At 43.6% G+C, this 21,645-nt stretch overlaps 1 protein-coding gene across 2 annotated transcripts in view; it reads right to left on the bottom strand.

The window, feature by feature from the left end:
- Positions 1-21,645, bottom strand: part of Ephb1 (EPH receptor B1) — a 430,073-nt gene that overhangs the window by 35,965 nt on the left and 372,463 nt on the right. For both annotated transcript variants that reach the window (XM_028756628.1, XM_028756627.1), the window contains 2 exons: positions 16,978-17,225; positions 8,252-8,467 (listed from right to left, as the gene is read on the bottom strand). In XM_028756628.1, the coding sequence (XP_028612461.1) occupies positions 8,252-8,467; positions 16,978-17,225 (464 nt within the window). The remainder of the gene's footprint in view (positions 1-8,251; positions 8,468-16,977; positions 17,226-21,645) is intronic.

Here is a 21,645-nt window from a genome sequence, read left to right on the forward strand (position 1 = left end):
TCAATTCAGGTCTTAGACAATTACCCACTGATCCATCTTGCCAGCCTGGGTCTCAGTTATGTTGACACAACAACTAACATAACTACAAAGATGAAGGCGGCAGCTAAGACAATAATTCACAGGAATAATGGATAATGCAGGGGCAATCGTGAGATGCCACTGCTGTTGCTGCTGCTGCTGCTGCTGCCGCTGCTGCTGCCACTGCTGACCACACTGTAACTGGATGACCAGTTCATCACAGAGGAGCAAGGCCATCTGCAGAGCATGTTTGGGTTGTGCTATGACAGCAGGTATCCCTGGTTCCATAGGGAAGATGGACTCTACTATTTCATGCCCATCTAGTGCAGGGCATGAGTTGATGCAGATGGGACTGCTCTGGAGCAGGTGTAAGATTTGAACTGTCCAGGCAGTCAGTCCGTACAGAAAAAGAGGGGTAGCCACAGGGCGAGGGAGTACCCGAGAAGGCACCAAAAGAGGGACAGGGATCACGGGAGGATAAGAGCAGCGAGAAGATCATGCAGAAGACAGCTTCTGCCTCTTGCCCAGAGGAACAGATGCCCTGGGAACAGCTCCTCTTGACGTTCACAGATGGAGACAGAGACAGGGCAGACACCAGCTGACATAAGAAGAGAAGTCAAGGAGCAGGAGAAGGAAGGCACAGGCTTGGAAGGAGGCAAGCTTTAGATGTGACAGAAACATAGAGTGTGGGAGGAACAGCTGCTGGAGACCAGAGGAAGGAGAGCAAAGGCGAAGGGCAGAGAAAGCTCAGAAGCACTTTGAAGACTTTGTGCAATTCATGATGAAACAGGGAAGCCCTGAGGGAGTGGGACCTGCAGAAGGCAAGAGCATGACTGGAGACTTCTTAGAGAGGCAGCCCAGGAGGGGTGCTATAGACAGGAACATTGACACTACTTTAGCAGAAGAAACCCACCTGAATACTAAGGAGGAACACTTTGGTCATTATGGGACAAGTAGGGCCTTTTTCCACACATCAGAAGAAATGATGCTGAATGAGACAAAACTTTTGGTTCCCTTGGCTTAAAGCCTGTACTGAGAAGTCTCTGGGATCCTGTCGGAATTCTGGGCACTGATGATAGCTGCTAAAGGGAAGATTTAGAAGAGTACAAAACAGTTTTTGTCACAGTTGTAGCACCTTTCCTGGAAGGTGTGGGCTGTTTTCTAATGTGGTAACATTAGACAGAAGTATCATGAGTCTATAATCTGTGAGGTCAGACACTGAGAACTGGTCTTTAACAGTACATAGGAATATTTGTTGGGATACACATCACGGAATGCAGACATTCAACCGCCAAGAAATAGCATGTATAGACCGCACAGGTGTTCAGAGCCCAGCCTGTCTTGTTTTTCTTTTTCGTCATAACAGGCAGGAATATCAGTCACTGCTCAGAACTCTTTCCTAGGTTAGTGAATTTATTGCAATCATAAGGAAGCACAAAGGAACAAATTTTATCTGTTCATTATTGTGGGAGCCTGTTGGGAAGAAAATGCTCCTGGGGCTAGAAATAGCAATTTAAAGTGGAGAACAAACACCCAGAGAAAAGGAGTAGGGTGGAGAAGAGCGTCAGAGAGCCAGATGAAGGATGAGGGCCTGGGAGGAAAGACTAGAGAACTCTAATAGCTATTAATGAGGTCTTCACTTACAAAGAAACACCAGGTGAATTAGAAGATGCTGCTGCTAAAGGGGGCTTGGAGGGGCAGTGTGAAGGGGGGTTAGCGTAGAGAACACTGTCTCGCAGAACTGAAGCTAAGGGCATGAAGCTGAAACCTCCACTTTTGATATGGGGGGTGGGTATGCTTCTAATAAATAAACCCTCCAAGAAATGATAAGTATAACTGAAGTCAGAAACAAATGTGGAAGAAGGGAGAAGAAGGAAGAAGGAAAGGAGGAAAGGAGAGAGGGAAGGAAGGAGGTAGAATGAGAGGAAAGGGGTCAAGAGGGAATGGAAGAATCCCTGAACTTTCTTGGAAACTGAACAGCATAAAGCTATATGTTTTGCAGTTTTGCTTATGGATAACATCAATCTCTACAGTCCGCTTAATGCTAAGATTCTAGCGGAAAAACCTCACCAATTTTCTGGTACCCAATAGAGGGCAAGCAGGGTAGTGGCCATCAGAACTGCTAGAGAGGAAAGGGCTCTAGCTGACCCTAAGTGCTGCCTGTATAAGACAGACTAAAACTCTCAAGAACTAAGAGCTGAGATGCAGAGAAAATTTGCAGTTCAACTATAACCAAGTTGGGTTATCTTCCCACTCAATTACATCTATTGACATATAGATTGTGTAGCAGAAACTAGTCTCGACAGCATAAAATCCACGATGGTTATCACCCCAAATTTCTAGACGTACCGAGAGCCAGGGAAACATGGCTCATTTTCACAGGAAAAGACAGTGAAAAGAAAGACTTCAAAGAAACTATTGTAGTCATTTTTAGTGATGTAAAGGAAAATTCCTTTAGTGAATGAAAAGATGAAATACCTTAACCAATAATTACAAAGCACAGAAACAAATAAATTAGGCAGCATAGCACTAAAGTTTACAGAGTCTGAGAAGTCCAGCTCTAGCAGGAGAAAAAGGAAATTTTTTTTTTTTGTAGAAATATGGTGGAAAATTTCCTGAATGTGTGAAAAGCACAGATATACAGATTCAAGAAACTTAGAAAACCTTAATTGGGATAAATTTGGGGGGAGGAAGCATTCCTAGGTACATCTTAGTGAAGGTTAGGAAACCAAACATTATGGGGCGTGTTTGGACACCAGAGAAATATAATACACAGTGTCTGTCTCTCTCTGTCTCTGTCTCGATCTCTCTCTGTCTCTGTGTCTCTGTGTCTCTGTCTCTGTGTTTCTGTGTCTCTGTCTCTGTCTCTCTCTCTCTCTCTGTCTCTGTCTCTCTCTCTCTCTCTCTGTGTGTGTGTGTGTGTGTGTGTGTGTGTGTGTGTGTGTGTGTGTGTGAATCTCTGCTCACAGACCAGTCACTTAATAATATGTACCCAAATTTTAGCCTAATATCTACTCACGATATAATTCATGGTATACAATCTTATCATCAAACATCAGTTACATGGTTCCCAACCTTCTCTATAAAGTTACTTTGTTGCTTTTCTATTAAGTGAGTACTGGGTCTCTGTGTATATGCACAGCATGTGAGGTCAGAGGCTGGCTGCAAGCATCTTCCTCAATCATTATTAATTCTATTCTCACTAGTTTTGTTCTTACAAGGACCTCTGATTCTGTAGCCTGGCTGTCCAGAATGCTCTGCTTGGTCATTCTTCCCCAGCATTGGGATTTGAGTGTTCGCAAACACACACTGCTTTTATATGAGTGCTGGTGAGCAGACCCAGGTCTTTCTGCATGCACAGCAAGTCCTTTAGCATAGAACCATCTCCCCAGCCCCTAAACCAGTATTTGGAAAGAGACCATTTGAAGCTAGGTAAAAATTCTGCTACTCTCCTCAGGTTCTCCACTGATTTTTTTCATCAGAAATAACCATTAATTGATTGATAGTTGACAATTAGCAGCTCTTTAATAATATTCCAACAATGCTTTTCCCCAAGTATAAGAATCATTCTCTTGTTCTATTAGTGTGAATCAATAGCCCTGTCCTATTTATCTTATTAGACAAGTTATAATCTCTTGCTGTCATTTTGTACTGTATATTTTAAGGTTCAAATCACCTGAGATTTAGACATTAGAAGGTGCTTCAAGCTGAGTATTTTGAATTTTTGGGGGGCATACCCTCATCATTATTTGAGTGCTTTCTCACTTTTTGACACATACAGGGAAAGGTCTGCTGACTCACCTCATTTTCCCTGCTGAGGCTCTGGAAGGGGCCCTGTCTCTAATGAGTCCTGGTTGCTTGAATTGGGGTAGATAAAAACAATCAAGATCCAAGAACCAGGTGTCTTCTTGCTGTGAGCATGCGGCTGCTTCCACGCACCCCCAGCCCTATTTACTTGTCTGTCTCCCAGTTCACACAAATACGACTGCTCACGCTGAACACTGCAACAATGCATTCTGGCTTTTATGCTTTCCATGTGTACATCACTCTCCTAATGGCTCTCACTCTACCCAGTGTCCTTGTGTATCACCCACTGGAGAGGTAAAGCTCCACGTGGGTGTTGGCTTCCAATAGCTTATGATAGCCACCTTTGCTGGGCTGTCAAGGGGTGTTTTGGTGAAAGAACATAAAAAGAAAGCCAGGGAAGTTTGAAATTTGTTTTTTAATATATGAAAATAGAGGAATGGAAGAAGCTCACAGGAAAAGGCAAGTGGAGGGGAGGAGCCAGGTTATTTTTCTCAGGCAAACCTTTGGACCATGATACACATATACGTGCGTGCACGCACACGCACATACTATCACCGGTGTCTGAGAGAGCCTACTGCTATTTGAGCTCTTAAGCATTTTTCTTCTTTTCCATGACCAGGAATGGTGGTTTCTTCTCTCACATACTTACCTGTCCCTCTTACCACAGCTCCTCTGCTTGTGTGGCCTAAAGTGACATGGTCCTTTGGGGGAGAAGAATGCTAAACTCTGTTTATGTGCTCTCAAAGTAATAAGCTGGAGTCCTAATCCCCAGTGGGGGAAGGCTTTTTGAAGATACATATGTTTAGGATTAGACCATGAGGATGCAGACCCCAGGGTGGATTAATACCCATATGAACTGAGGAGGCAGATGAGCACTCTCTATTTCTCTAGTGTACATATCAAGGTATTCACATTCAAGGACATAATTAAGAGGAGGTTACTACTAAGAGCCTGAGCAGAATATTATCTTGACCTCAGACACTTTTTCTAGAATTAGGAGGAATGAGTTTTTGCTGTTTAAGCTGTCTGGCTGGGGGCATTTCATTTCAGCAGCCTATGTTGACTAAAGCTGACTTATTCTTCAGGTCTGTTGAAACACCATCGTCTACTCCTCTGGATTAATTCCCCTAGATGCTATCAGGGCATATTGTGCTGTTTATTGATTTTTCTGTGCTCTTGAAGCCAGTAGCTGTGCCATCATAGAGTATATGTCTGATGAATGCCCATGCCATCACTAAATTCTGTGCATTCTGAAGTAGTAATATCTATTTTGATCTTGATCTCAGGCTTATGTGCTATAGTATGGACACATAGAAGATATTCAATAAATGCTTATCATTTGAATAAATTCTTTGCATTCCAAAACATAATATATTTAATCAGCAAGTATATTCATTGTTTCTATTTCTAGGAAAAGGCAAGCAGAAGAAATAGCATAAGAAATTTGATGAGTCACATGACTGTATAACCAATGTTTCTGAAAACTCTGAGGTCCAGAGTCAACAGGCTTACTATTTAGAGGAAGCATTTATAAAATCATGGTAGACAATCTAAGCAATATATACACCAAAATAATGCAGAAAGTTTTCCCCAAGAAACTTACTGAAAGGTACAGTATACAGTAGATGCATTTTTTTATATTTGACTCCGTCTCTACTTAAGTGATATTGGACCATTAAAGTGTTAGTCTTTCCAAAGGCAGACTAGTCCACTCAAAGACCACCTGTGAGTACAAATACATGTGTGTGTGTGTGTGTGTGTGTGTGTGTGTGTGCCTAGACAAGGGGATTTTAAATTTCATTTAAAAGCAAAAAGATCTAAGACTAGTCAAAAATGTTTTGAAGAGAAGAATGGAAGATAGCTCGTTCCTCCTGAACAGTAAGAGTTTCATTAAAATGTTGTTGTATGATATTTGCTCAAGTCATTATGATTATATCAATAGGAAGAGACACTGAATAAACAGATCAACAGAATCAAACAGTTGATACAAAGACCTCAGTGTCAAGGATGGCATAATATACAGTGTATATTGAATAAGTCAGCATAATTGTTTACCTTGACAAAACTAAGGAAAAAGTAACTTCCCAATCTATATTAAAAAATATGTTCCAGAATACTCCTAGCATCTGTCAAGATAATGGAAAAATAAACAATAAGCTCAATAGGAATAAAGTCCTACTGCACATAGCAAGAAAAGAGACTCTCTCAAACACAATACAAGGAAAAACAACCATTTCTACGAAGACCTAGTTTGATCATAAAGTCCCAATAAATACATGCTTACATGTATAAACATACAAACATTCAAAAAATCCGGAGCAGTGACTGAATCTGAGTGTGTTTAGCATGTGGAGATTGATTTGAGGTGGGAGGCACATGGAAAAGCCTCCTGGGGTAATGAATAGATTCCTTATCTTGCCAGAAGTTTGAGTGATACAGCTCTATACATTTGTTGAAATTCCAAATTTGTACTTCATATGTTCACACCACTGTGTTCAGAAACAAAAGGTATGTGTAAACAAAAATGATACCCAGAAAGAGGAATAGGCCAGAGTTAGAAGGTGATGCACACAAAGCAAGATACTCCTTCTGGGATCTACCAGGGGCATAGATGGATACTCTCGGTCAAAGTCTTTAAAGTTCTAAATTACATCTGAAATTTTTCTGAAATAAACTTGTGGGAAAGTAATTTCAGGTGTGTTAAGTCTTTATATATTGGACAAACATCAACATAATGCAATAGTACTTAAGACCCTGAAAAACATTTCATAATTTTGTGTGAGAGCTTTAAAAGCAAACCAGAATCCCAAGAAGATGTAAAAGAAACAACCAGACATTTTTGACTGATTTTCAATGATATCACAAGCCAAACGACATTGCATCAGTTATATCTACAACAGGTGGACATCTGACTATATCACAGACCATCAGGGAGTATCATTCCCAACATAAGCACCAACCAGCAATGCAATGGGGATCAGGTAAAGATACAATGGAAGAGAGAAAAATAAGTTCTGGCAATTATATAAAAATGCAAATTGAGATGACATGAGGTTCCCATATTTTGCTATTGAATTAGCATAATTTCAAAGACTGGTGACCTCCATTGCTGCTGAGGATGCTAAGTGTCAGACACACTCCCAGGAGATTATGAATATTCACTAAGTGTTGGAAAGTCAATCTGGAAATAGAAAAAAAAAATCCTATGGGGAGCACAAGAACTCAGAGAAATGAATATAGTGTGGTCAAAGAGAAGTGTGAAAGGAGACACATCTAATTTAACAAGGATGCTTCCAGACAGTGGCTGGACACTCTGGCCTGAGTGTCAAATCCAGCTGGTCTAGTGTTTATGCCTATGATGTCAGAACAATGTCTATCACTTTTCAAAGGATCACACTGCAAATGGTTACATAATTCTTTAGATAAGTCTTCATTTTGCCTCTTGGCCAACAAAGCCTAAAATACTAACCAGACAACTCTTTAATGAAAAGTTTACAGACTCCTACCCTGGGAGAGCTGTCATTCACTAAATATTTTATGCACTTGCTTCTCTGTATTATTTTAATTTGTACATTTCAATTTTTTGAAGTTTAAAGCAGATAGGGAGGCAGTGGAAGATATCGTTGGGTCATAAACATAAGTCGGAAACGAAGATGCTAGCTAGACAGCCAATATAGAAGTCTAGGCCAAAGAGACTGCATCCTTATAAGGTCATGGGGCAGAGGAGGAAGAGTGGGGATAGGTTTCCTAGGAGTCACCAAGGATCAGGATGGGATGTTGAGACACAGCGAGAAATCATTGGTGATTCTTCTATTTCAGTCTTTAGTTAAATGGTGCCAGCTATGGAGACGGTAAGATGGGGCGGCTACACTGGAGAAGAAAGCCGGAAGTCTATTTTGAATGTATTGTGGTTCCAAGAGGGATTGTGTGAAGGAGGCAGTGGGATAGAGATTAGAGCTGTTCAGGATGTGGAGGGGGAGGCTGGGAGGAGATCAGGTTTCAGTGCTCAGAATGGAGCTGGTTCTTAAAGCCCCCTGGAAGTAAGACAGGAAATCAAACCGGATTCTGATGATGCCAATGCCCAGCTCAACTGGGGACCAGAAGCCTCAGCTTTGCCTGGAGCTCCTTCCTTATGAAAGACATTGCTGCTGCTACTCTCCCTATTTGGAGTCTCCAAATTCATCCGTTCCAAACTGCTCTTGCCACTGGCTAAGGAACACAGTGGCTTCCAAGTAGACAGCAGCTCCTTCTGATAAGCTGTGGTCAAATCTTTACCTGGACACTGACTGCTGTTATTCCTTCTGGATGGATAGGGTGCCCAGCATCTGACTCCCTAAGTAGAGAAAAAGCTCATCTACAGGCCCAAAGATACCTTCAGCCATCATTGATTCATGCCATGATTTCCCTGAGTGGGCTAAGGACTCACCAAGGAGCTGGTGTAGGTGGGGTCTGAGGTGTCATCCTGGAGGTAGCGAGAGAGGCCAAAGTCAGACACTTTGCACACCAGGTTGCTATTGACCAGAATGTTTCTAGCAGCCAGGTCCCGGTGCACATAATTCATCTCAGATAGGTACTTCATGCCAGCAGCGATACCCCTCAGCATCCCCACAAGCTGGATCATGGTGAACTGTCCATCATTTTGCTGTGATAAGACAAAAAGGAGATCAGGATCAAGATGGGCTTCAGTGGCTAAACGGGGAACCTAGACAGCATGGCCGATGGCTTGTCAACTCTCTGTCAGCACCCAGCATTCAGCTCTCCACTGCCTCTTCCTGCTCCTCCCTCCTCCTCATCCCTTTCCTTGAATGCTCTGCTCTCTCCTTGCCAAGCCCTGTCGATTTCATCTCCAAATTACATCTCAAAGCCGTCCACTCCTTCCCCTTTCCACTGCCACCATTCCAAACAAGTCATTGCCATCCATCACCTGTAACAGCCTCCTGCACCTGCACCCCTCCAATCCATTCTCTCCACGGCAGCCAGGGCCATCTCTTCAAGACATAAATCAGGTCATGTCACTCCCTGGCTTAAACTCTCTAATAGCTTCCAGTTGCATTAAGGAAAATCTCCCAACTCCTCAGTATAGCTCAAGAGACCTAAGGACCAACTACTGCCTTGCCTTAGGCTCTAGAGTCACACACACATGCTAAATAAAGCCACAGGGACTAGAGAACTCTATGACCTTCCCAAGGCAAGTCCAACTTGCCCCAGAATTCCATAAGTATCATTTCTTCTGTTCCTTTATTTCTAAGTCCATACCTATGTGCCCTTTATTTTCTGCTTAAAGTCCCTCTGCAAAGATGATGTCTTTATGATCCCCTTCCTCCAATGTAATTAGCATTTCCTGAGCACTTTATTCAGATGTATTACCATATTGCCTTATACATCACAAGTTTGAACTTTGTGGCTGTGTGTATAGCACAACCTTCTGACTCTGACTCCTGACTCTGTTATTTGACTCTAGCTAGCTCTTGGAGCACAAGAACTCCCATCTCTAGAGGTCCCCATAATATTTTAAGTGATAAAACCTTTAACAGAGAATAGAAGGAGGGGGGAGCCTCAACACCTTACCAAGCACAAATAGTTGAATGACCAGCATATCTTGCTATTTCTCAAACTCTGAAGCACCTTTGTATTTTCTGAGGTGTCAAGCCTTGCTTTGTGTAACCATGCTGTCCTCATGGGTCAGGGGGTCAGTGGGGGCTAAAGCTTATACACAGTGTCTGGCACCTGGAAGCCTGCTAGTGAACCTCACCATGCCAGGCTACATCGTTGCTTTCTCCTGTCACTGGTGGACTCAGTTCCAAGCACGAATGCCTTTCCCATTAGATAGATTTTCATCAAATAGAACGCACCCTCTTTTTGTCACATACAACCTCTACATCTTGTTTCTATAGACAGTGGTTAAATTGGTGGACCCTGAGCCATGCTGCCAGGAACTTACCTTACCATATAGTTTGGTCTTAGTGCTTCCCCAAAGGGTAGTGAATTGTATTCTGTATTAATTAGAGCACACCCTAAACATGGAAATGTTGTGACTGGAAGAAAAGTGAAAGGTGGCAGGGTACCTGATGTCTAGTCTAATTATCATTGAACATAGGTGTGGGCAAGCCACATTTTCTGCCTTAGAAGTCTACGTGTGAAATATACAAAGCATAGGCAGCGTGAAGAGCTCCTTTTTATTGAACATCTACTGGATAGATTACATAATACACCCACATCTGTTATATCCTTCCAACATGGATGGGTATGCCATTTTTTGCATGTGCTACGAGGGCTGTCCCTTCTCCAGAATCCATCAGCAGCCACTGATTCCATGGAGGAGCACTGATTGGTAGTGTCAACTTGATACAAACCTAGACACAAGAGGGAATCGCAACTGATGAATTGCCTCCATCAGATTGATCTGTAGGCATGACTGTAAGACATTTTCTTGATCGATGATTAATGTGGGTGGGTCCAGCCCACTGTGGGTTGTGTCATCACTGGACAGGTGTGGTACTGGGTAGGAGAAGAAAGAATACTGAGAAAGCCATGGGGAACAAGCCAAGAAGCATCATTCCTCTATGGTTTCAGCTTCTGTTCCTGCTTGAAATCCTGCCTGGCTTCCCTCTATGAAGGACTGTGGGGACTGTGACATTTTAAATGAAACAAACCCATCCTCCCTAAGTTGCTTTTGGTCAGTGTGTTAGTACAGCAAAGGAGAAGCAAAGTAGAACACGCCCCATGGACCAGACTGCTCCTTACTTCTGCTTCCTAACTACCTCCCAACTTGCCAAGAATGCTTTTTTTGTGGCATTTTCTTCTAAGGATCTAAAATAAAAGTGCCTCGTTGGTTTGTGGAAAGACTGACTGATTTGCCCATCTGTGAAGGATGAATGTACTAGCTATGATTCAAATCCTCCTCCGGAGAGAACTTCCATCAGCACCTTCTACTGAAGCCAGTCAGTCTTTCAGGAGTACCCAGCCCTGTCTTCAAGCATTTCATTGGGAGATTTGCCTCCTCAGAACGTCCCCATGCAACTCCTGTAGATTCTAAAGCTGTACCCTAGCTTCAAGTCACAGAGTCTGGATTTTTATTCCAATGCCATTTTTCTTATTTCTTCTTCATATGTGTAGGTGACATTATAATGAAAAAATTGGTATCTCACTAAAGATTTCACTTTGGAGAGGGACAGTGTGCTTACCCACAATGAGAACGGTTTAGGCAAGCATACATAGTGATGTCTCTATTTTTGCTCAAACTTGTTACAGTATTCCTGGTTTTGCCTTGTGCTTAAAATGTAGACCAGGCATCACTATTGTTTCTGGGGTGAACAGAGGCCAGAAGTGGCTAAACATTTGGTGTCTAGATCCAAACAGATGCAGTTCGGACACAGTCTCTGCTCTTCATTGGCCTGAGCATGTGATTTAGCCTACAGAGTGGTGATCCCCAACAGCTAAATCTCAAGAGCCCAGTGTCCTCTCTTCCTGGACTATTTGGGGGTTCAACGTGATCAGAGGCCAAAAGTCTTCATTTGGGGCCTTATGCTGCTTTGATATCATCAGTGTTCATGGTACCCAAGAGCCAGGCTGTCCCTTCCTCTGTGGACCTCAAATACTCCTATTGAAGAGTCTGGGGTCCAGTTCTGGGCCCCTGGTGTTTTTCTGAATGTGTGAGAGACACTGTACAGGCATTGCTCTTGGAAAGCCCAACCCAGTGGGCACTCTGAGTTCAACGTAGAATGGGTCAATATAGTAAAGGTACCCAGCTGCCTTCCAACTGGTATGAGTGAATGAAGGAGACTTGATGACAGACACTTGAAATTGGAATCAATTCACAAATCCCTGTGTCTTCAATTACTTGACTTTCAAATGGAAAATACTTCCAAGAATATGATCAGGCCTTCAAACTGTCTCTGGGCAGAAGAAAAGGCAGACAATATTGTATTGTTTTCACAGTGAAGATAAAGAAAGTCCAGAAAATCTATGTGATCAGCCTTACATCACTCCATGTGGGTTTGAGTTATAACACAAGTCTAAATCCGGAGTGGCAAATTACTTCTCTGCTGACATTCCTTCTCTGATCCTCTGGTAATGGCTGCCTTCGGTGGCGTGCGCAGGAGACGGCTGGGCTGCACAAACTTCACAGGGAGAAAAGCCACCTGTGACTGATGGTGGTGCTGTTATCTGGTCTTTGAACTCCTGTCCTGTGCCTCATCTCCTGGAATATGCTGACTCTGCAGTGGGCAACAGTTTCTTTAGGAGCTCGCTGCAGGGTAAGCACATCTCTACAGGAAGGGTCCTTATTGCTGAATTTACTATCTTGGTGAAAACCTAAGGATATAAGCATGCTACATTTCCCCTGATGTGTTCAACAGTTTCTTGCTCACTCCACTGGCATGGTGCCTGTATGGAGGTCAAAGGACAACTTGATCCTCTCCACTATGTGGTTTATGGGGCTTGAACTCAAGTGGTCAGGCTAGTAACAAGCCCCTTTACCCACTGAGCCATCTCACGAGCCCTGGAAAATTGTTTTGAGAGACAAGCATTATCCCTTAAATTATATAGGATGGCTGTCCACAGGCTTTGTAATTGCAGAGATAAGAACACCAGCGTAGAAAATAAGCAAAACAGAGCGACCACCACCTGGTTTCCCTCGGTGACTTTGAGAAGCAACTAGGCTCCACGCTGAGCCCATGGGAAAAAAGAATGGTACAGTGAGGAGATGCAGACCTGGATGGAGTGATTTAAAACTTTCTTCTCGTTCTGAAGTGCTTTCTACTGAAATTACTTTCCGGCAAATGCATGGAGCCACTTGGCGGCCCTCATATCAGACAGGGAGGATTTAGGTATTTCCACTTTCATTGACAAATCCACTTCAGGAAATGAAACCCTTATTTGATTTGTTTGAAGAGAATGAATCATAGATTTTTTTTTTTAACTAAAAGAGAACTTTCAAGCTCATCCAGCTCAATGCCTTTAGTTTATAGATTGGAAAACTGAGTTAACTCCAGGCCACAGGGTGACTCATAGCTGGAGTCAAGGTAGGGGCTCAGTCTCAGGGCTTCCAACTTGATATTCTTTTCCTAGTTGCTTCCTTCTAGCTTAGGCCCATGGGCGAGTTCCCCTGATGAAAACCATCTCATTTGACACTAATCAGTGACTCCCAAGAATCTTACAGAAATGACCATCTATGAGTGAACCAACAGTGACCACGGGAAGCTTTTGGCTGTACATGGATTTGAGCTTCAGGAATGGTTTTGAAGATTAGGAAAGAGCCATTGGATGGGTGCTATTAGATCTTGGTACCATTGAAGAAAATATTCAATAATTAACTAGGCAATACATTTAAAACAATTAGCAACAAGGAATCACCTCCTGGGTGTTTCCAATCCTTCCAGAAGACAGGAAGTCCAAGTCCTGCAGAAACAGGAATGGAGAGAGGATAAGAGGAGATGTGGATCTCTGAGGCCCTGCCCCAAGGCCAGAGTGAGGGGAGCACCCTCTTGAAGCTGCTAAGTCCAGGACTGTCAGAAAGGGAATGGTTGTACAGTTTAAGAACTAATTCTTTTCTGTTTTGAATGGTGGTCCTAAAATTATCCTCCCCTTCCTAGAAGATGATGGACCCTGTAGAACTGAACTGATGACCTATTTTTTTTCAATTTTATCAAGCAGCAGATACATCAATTAATGTTGCTATGCTCCAGGGTTCAGTAGTAAGGCTGAAATTAGATTTATAGATTACCTGCCTTCATAAGGTGCAAGCAGTCAGAAATGCTTCGTTTCCCTGCTGCTCCTGGCTCTGCCCGCTCTTGCCACCCTTTCTGGCTGTGCCCTTGCCTCTGTTTTTCTGTGTTCCTCTCTTGCCCCTAGGTTTCCTCCCACTGTGCATACATAGAGCCTCATTATCATGAACAAACCCCAAGTCTATATGTCTTGGGCCCCAGGTGGAAAATGCTCTGTCTAGGAGGAGTAACAGGGTGGGGCTTTGGTTCTCATAGTCTCCTGTCCTATAGGTGACCTGGGGACAGACTCTGATTATATTCTTCCAACCATGTAGTGACTTTCTCTGAGGTAGAATCAAGCAATACAAAGGAAATGAGTCCAGAAAGGGTCTTGAGGCTGGCCCAGATGATGCTTGCCTTCTAATTACCTGCATTTCCTTCATAAGATCTCTGATCATAAATGCTTGCCTCTGGGAAAGCACAGTGTATGCCTTGCTCTCCTGTGTCTACAAAGACAATGAATGAGATGCCATGGGCACACAGCATTCCCTGAACTCCCTGACACTCTCTAGAAATAATTGTGTATAGTTTTCATTCAGCCAACATCTACCATGGGCTCACTGTGGCAGGTACTAGAGTTTTAACCACTATAAAGTTACAACCATTCCCTTAAGGAGGCATGAGTCTGAACCCCCAATCTACAGCAATTTTCCCATCCCCACTTCTTCACACACCTCCCTGAACTACCTAGCTTAGGCAACAAGCATGTACTGTCCTACAAAGGCAGCTTTGGTAGTGCAAAAGTGTAGCTTCCAATCAAATCTAATGGCCAGGCCCACTCTGCTCCTGGGAGTGGGAGCAACCTCGCAGCTGCTGTAGATTTGAAATAGCCCATGCTTACTTTAACTTCTGCACAAACCAAGCTGTCCAACAGCTTACCGTTTACTTCCCCACTGGTCTGCCAAATTCCCCATTGGAGAAGTTCTCTCTCTCTCTCTCTCTCTCTCTCTCTCTCTCTCTCTCTCTCTCTCTCTCTCTCTTTCTCTCTCTCTCCATCCCTCCTTCCCTCTTTTCTTCCCTCCCTCCCTCCCTCTCTGTCTGTCGTTGATACCTCCTCTAGCTTCCCCAGGAAGATTCAAGTATGACTCTGTAACATCTATGTTTTTCACTCATAGAAACGAAAACTATCACACATGCAGGTAACTGGCAGATTTGAGCATTTAGGCTCAAGACAGGGATTGCATCTGTGGTGGGTTGTATTCTGTAAGATGGTTATAGCTGGATTGTGTGTGTGTGTGTGTGTGTGTGTGTGTGTGTGTGTGTGTGTGTGTGTACGCGCGTGTACACCTTCCTGCCTGCCTGTGGGAGCCAGAAACCAATACTTAGTGTTTCTCAAAATCTCTTTCTATCTTATTTTTTGAGGTAGGGTCTCTCATTGAGCTCAGTGTTTCAGTTATACTAACTAGCCAGAGAGCCCTTAGGATCCACATGTCTCTTGTCTCCCACCCAATATTGTTGTTACAGATATGTGTCAAGGCTTTTGCTTACATGGGTACTGGGGATCTGAACTCAGGCCCTTATCCTCAGCCATGTCCATAGCCACTCGAGACTAAAGTAGAAGTAAAGTCATTTTCATCCCTAAAACAAGGGACTGCTCTCTGTCCTTGGATCCAGGTAGGCCCTCCACTGCAGGGAAAGTGACACTATGTGATTGCCCAGACACACAAATGGTCCAGCCTTCACTGTCTCCTTCAAGGATGCTTATTTTTGGACCCAGCTTGTTCTAAAGATGCTCAAACAGATCACTGGAAAAGATAAAGCTGATATCACATTTAAACTCCATGTTAACATAGAGTGAAGGAGACCTGACACTTTCAAGACTTTCCCTGAGATGTTTCTAAAAACTCCACAAGAAACTAGATGCTCTTTCCCACACCCTTGCTTCCATTGCAGGTCCATGTGTATTATAAGCCATGCTGCTATGCTACGTCAGTAGGGTCTTGGGGTGATAAGTTATAAAGCATCAGAGTTGTATTTCTTCTATTGCATAGGCCCAGTATTCATTGTATGCTTTGCCAGAGAAAGCAGTCAGCCCATTAATGTTTCAGGATGAACGGATGGTCCTTTGATCAGCAACCACAGTTGTTGACTGAGTATAGGGACACACATAGCCTGCTTGCCCAAAGTCCTCATTCAGAAGGCTATGGCTATTCTTTGATGCTGTTCCCATACCCTCAGCTCTCAGAATCACTGGGTGTTCCCCCCTGAGACTCTCGGTCAGGTCCGACTCCCAGCCTAGTTTTGGCTACCATCCATTCCCCCATATGCATTTCTGATCTCTACTGAGAGACTGGCTCCATTGTGAGCAAGGCCTCACGAGCATGAGTTCTGACAGGGACCGTCCATATGTCTCTCAACAGGAATGCATCCAGGTATATTCATGTCAGCTGCAGGTGGGTGGGGGGGGGGCAGTCACAGCTCTGCACAGATAACAGGAAAGATTTCATGGTGCCCATGGCAGTCTTTCAGATGCCTCTTTAAAGGGCAGGAGGCTCAGGGATTTTCTGGAAGATGGCAACCTGTTTTCTTTATGACTAGCCAACTGAAGAGATCTGGCTGGAAGGTTGGCTATGCTGGTGAAAGGCCACAGACAATCTCCTTGGTCTCAGTAATCTACGGAGATACCAATCTTTGCTTCTACCACCTTATTTTACCTGTAAGCATTTACTGAGGTCCTCCCTGTATCAGCCTTCCTCTGAGGAGACTTCAGACTATGCTTTGTTCTTCTCTTTTTTAAAAAGTATATTTTAAAATCTTAAATATGATTTCATTACAATATAAGTATATCACCCCTCCACCCCATTTCTTATTCTTCCTCGAGCTTTTGGATCTATAGCTTAGAGAACATCTTGGAAAAACTGATGGACAGAGAGTGTTCGAGCCTGAAGACCAGGAAATCTCCCACGAGGCTGCCTGTTTTAGAAATGATTGCATAGAGATGGATGGCTCAGCCATTAAAGGCTAGGCTCACAACCAAAAATATAAGAAATGACCGCATAAATAAGACACAAAAAACCCCAACAATATCAGGAGATGTGCTAACAAGGAAGAGGGAACATCTCATGGTGGTGGGGAGGAAATTCCACCCCTACACTGAGAGCTATAGGCAGCTAATGAGGATTGAGAGAGAGAAGATCAAGGTTTGGCCTCTCCCAGGGATGAGGCCTCCTGATTGGTTACCCAGTACAAAGTTCTTTTTTCCTTTTAACAAGCTTCTGCTAACCTTGCCAAGGTTAAAACCTGCCCACATGTGACCAGCCAGTTCCAAAGGCAGATTATCCTCACAGGACACTTCTCCCCAGGACCTTTCCCCTCCATCTAGCAGCATTTACATCCCCCACACCCCCATGCACCTACACCCCCACACCCCAACACCCGTGGCTCTTACCCGGAGGAAAGAATCTAAAGCTCCGTTCTCCATGAACTCTGTAATGATCATGACAGGCCGGCTCTTGGTGACCACACCCTCCAGGCGAATGATGTTGGGATGGTCAAACTGGCCCATGATGCTCGCCTCGCTCAGAAAATCCCGGCGCTGTTTCTCTGAGTACCCAGCCTTCAGGGTCTTGATGGCCACATAGATTTCCCTCTTGCCTGGTAGCTTCAAACGGCCCTTGTACACCTCGCCAAACTCCCCTGAAAAAGCAAACATGCAATTAGGCTCCGCATCCTTCTGTGGAACCACAAGGGGAGGTATCTCATCAAGATCAATGGTACTCAAAGTAAGATTGTGATTTGAGCAAAGACATGGACATTGGATTTGTTCTATGCAACTGTGATGTCTAGGCTGTAATCAACTCATAGGAAGCTCAGAAGGAATACTAAAGCACACTCCTCATGTTCGTCCTTAGAAATAGTTTAAGTAGTTAAAGTCGAATTTTAGAACACATCCAAGTTTGAGTTTTGTCCTGCCCTTAATATTTTGTGTGTGTATACTCTGCCTGAATAACTGAAGAGTAATTTCCGGCTTCACTCTGACAGAATTGTGGTTCAATTTTAGCAGAGCCTGGTGCACAAGTATTGGGATGGAGACTACATGGGTACTTCAGTTGATGCTTCCACATTAAAGTGAACATATCAGTGGCTAGTCTGTCCTCCGGAAAGCAGGCTCTGAAAAGTTAGGAAAGGAGCAGGTTGCTCTCTGAAAGATAAAAGGGAAGGAAGCAGGCTCTGAATGGAAAGCCCCAGATCACAGCAAACACATCCCAAGCAGACCTGACAAAGTCTCAGCCAGCCTTGCAAGGAATAAAGAGTTCCTGATTTCAAAATAGCTAGCCCCTAATATCCCTGTCAGGTTCAGCCACTGGCTGGGGGCCGCCTGGAGGAGCCTCTGCAGGAAAATGGAGTCAGATTCAGGAACTTACAGCTTGAAGCCTGGCAGCTGAACAGTAACATACTTCTCCAAGTAGGTACAGGCTGTACATCTCCATGGGTGTACAGTAGATTTCAACATCATTTTTTTCCAGTAAAATCACTAAGAGTAAAAACAATTTTGATGATACCATTTCATAGCTGTCTAAAAGAAAAAAGTCGGTTGAGCCCTGCTTAATGTGCTTTCAAAAGTTATTTGATGATTTCTCCTGGTTTTGTTACTTCTAGTTTTTTCATGGGAGGTAGTTAAGTGTCTCCTTGCAAGGGCTTCACTGAAATGTATGTCAGAGGCCTGTCAGGACAAACAGGGGCTTCTGCTGGGCAAACTTTGATGGTTTTTTTTTTTCACCTCAAACTTCTAAAAGAAAATGATAGAGCAAACTGTGAACAATCAGATAAACCACTGGCCACATTGGGAAGGCATTGCTAGCATGCTTCTATGCTCCAGTCTGGACTTCCTTTGCTTTCCGCTACAGAAAAACACTGGAAGAAAGCTATGCAAAAGGGCTTCTATGCAAAACTGCTCTAAATTCTACTGAACATGACAGAATGTGGAGCTGGAGGAGAGGCTGGCCTTAAGCACCATTAAGAAGATTTCATCCCAGCCCTAATACTCAGATAGCTGACATTTGTAGCACTGGCTTTGACACTGAATTGTATGCTGCTTGGGTGAATTGCTTGAGGTCAGACCGAAGCTTTCTCATGTTTGGAGCCTGCACACCCATGGGAGTACCTGGCATGTGGCCGGCATGCCAATAAAAGTTAGTGTGCCATATGTATTTTTGTTTGTTTGGACTTTGCCTTGCCTACGCTCAGGTCAAAAAGTATTGAGACTCTGTCACTGCATCAACCAAACGAAGCCAAAGTTCTGACACTTAAAGTCGTATGTAAAGGAACGCCCATGGGGGCCAACAGGATGGTTCAGCTGGTAAGGCGTCTGTGGTTCAAGCTGGAGGATCTTAGTTCGGATCACCAGCACATACATAAAACAAAATTGTCATGGTGGCACATGCCTGCAGGAGTGCTGGGGACATGGAGACAGGAGGATTCCCTGGAGCTCACTGGCCACGTACTCTTGTTGAATTGGTGAGCTACAGGTTCACACAGTCCCTGTCTCAAAATGTAAGGAACAACAGTCAATAAAGATATTCAGCCTCAAACTCCGATGTCCAGACACATACATAAAAGTGAACATACACACCCACACATACACATGTGTACCCCAACCACCCACACATAAGAATGTTTGTCACAGCAATAGTTGAATACGGAATGCCTATGCCAAGGAATGCTTGGAGAACCTCATATCCATCTCAGGGAACAAATATTGAAAGCAATAGATGAGTGACGTGTGTTGACTGGAAGATGTTCACGTTTAAGTGAAGGAGAGAAGGGAAGCTCGTCCCAGAACATCACTTGCCTGTGTGCCCATATGGCATGTGTGCCAATACAAAAGGAAAATGATGAAAATGACATATCGAATGCATTTTTAACATAAACTTACTTTTTAAAAATGGTTCTAAAAGAAGGATGGAGACAGGATATGGGAGTAGAGATTAGTAAACTGAGTTTAGTTAATTTTATGTTGAGTTTCTATAATAAGCGTAGCTTGGGTAGTTAAAATGCACAAAATTTAAAGTCAAGTACTTAACAGAACCTGCCACATATGTTTTTATCTATCCATATATGTATACGTATACATGTATATGTCTATATTGCATGCCTGTATAACATGCATATATAGTAGAATCCATCCTTCTAATAACCTAATATTTAATAACTACAAATACAAATTACGTTTGATAAATATGCTAATTGAAGAATATTGGTTACGATTTTGTCTTGTTGCCCATAATGAGTTCTATTTCCCTTTAGGAGAAAGAGTTGAGAGTTGAGGGAAAGGGTATACAACTATTTCTTCTGGATGGAGATAGCTCACAAATATTTATCTATTGGCGATCTACTACGGCATGGTTCATTCTGTCAAATCACCATGACATTCCTGCAAAGAAAATATCCATTTTACTAGTAAGCAAATTAGCAAAGAGACGCCAAAAGCTTGTTCCCAAACCAGAGGGCTGAATGTCAGTCAGGGCTCTGACCACACCCACTTCACTTCTTACCATTTGCCACGGGATAAAAAGTAGCAATTCAGAGACCACCCTGGTCAGTCTTATAGCTTCAAGCAGTTCTGTAGTATGCAGTGACTATCCTAGCAAGTCTGTTTTTGGTTAAGAGCTTGGAAGTGGAGTTTCTTCCCTGTCTTCCTTCCTTTCCTCTCTCTTGAGCTCCTCTTACTGTCTTCCTGTCTGAGACATGGTCTCTAACCCAGGCCATCCTCAAGCTGGCAGTAATCCTCCTGCCTTGGCCTCTTGAGTAAGCACGTGCTACCAACTATCAAAGAATAATTCCATAAGTGGATGCCATTCATTCAAGACTCTTGCCTAGGAGTTAGGCAGAGTAAGCAGCATATTTATCAGCTTGTGTGTGTAATTTGGGAAAATGCTCTAGATAAACCTAATGTGCCCCCAAACATATACATCAACACCCCAGTTCAGAAATTCTGCTCTATGTTAGCTGGCTCCGCAATTAGAGTATGAAGTCTCTGGTTTCATCTCAAGGCTCTGAATAATTGGTCTGGGTGCAGCCTGGGAATTTCTATATTTAATAGCTGCCTACAGGATTGGCTATATAATTCTAGTGCCTGGCAGAAAATGAAAATATAGGACTCCTTGCTCAAAAATTATGAGGGATTTCAAGATGGTGACAGGGGAGCATAAAACTGAAGTGGAAACCTCTCTGAATACGGGTCTCTGTTTAACTGTACTGTCACGGTCCTGGCTGCCCGGGTGCTCCTACTGTGTGGCCAAGGCTGAGAACTATACTTTTTTTTTTTTCTAAAGAAGAGGGGGTTTATTCAGGGCAGAGGGCAAAGGTGGGGAGAGAAACAGGAGAAGATGGTGAAGAAAGAAGAGAGAAGTGGAGGCCGGCCATGACCACGTGGAAAGAGGGGGAAGGGAAGGGGTCAAGGGCAAGGGGACAGAGAGAAGCTAGAGGCAAGAGAGTAAGAGAGTAAGAGAGCGAGAACTATACTTTAACCCCCAGAATCCTGCACACAGATTACTGAACTCTGAAGCTCCGAAGTCTGGGAATGTATTTGACTCCTTTGAGCTTGCCCACATGCTGCCCTCACACTGCACATAGCCGAGAACATGGTGTAGTCGTTATTGGTGTGTGTAGAGAGAATGAAGAAATGGAGGAGGAGGGAAAACAAGAAAGCATGGTATTGAGAAGCTGTCTCCCCTAGGACATGGTAGATGAGATTACTTCTCTGATTGACAGGCGTCACTTCGCCATTTGATCTTTATGCCTAACTGCTCCACAAATCAGGGCCTCTAAGACTGAAGCTTCGGATTATATCTTCTGCGGGGTCTCATCTCATTCTCTGAGAGTCAGAAAATAAAAGCGTATTCTCCTTGGTAAGGAGAGGAGGGTGTTGTCGCTGGCGACTTCAGCGCTCAGAAATCTATTCTGCAGTGGCATAAAGAATGGGGACTCTGGGAAATTAGTTCCTTTCCTTTCCAGTTGGAGAGAGGGAGAGAGGGGGGAGGGACAAAGGGAGAGTGAGAGGGAGGGAGAGGGAGAGGGAGAGGGAGAGGGAGAGGGAGAGGGAGAGGGAGAGGGA

Source organism: Grammomys surdaster, unplaced genomic scaffold (genome assembly GCF_004785775.1).
Source record: "Grammomys surdaster isolate TR1022 unplaced genomic scaffold, NIH_TR_1.0 126131, whole genome shotgun sequence".
NCBI lineage: Eukaryota > Metazoa > Chordata > Mammalia > Rodentia > Muridae > Grammomys > Grammomys surdaster.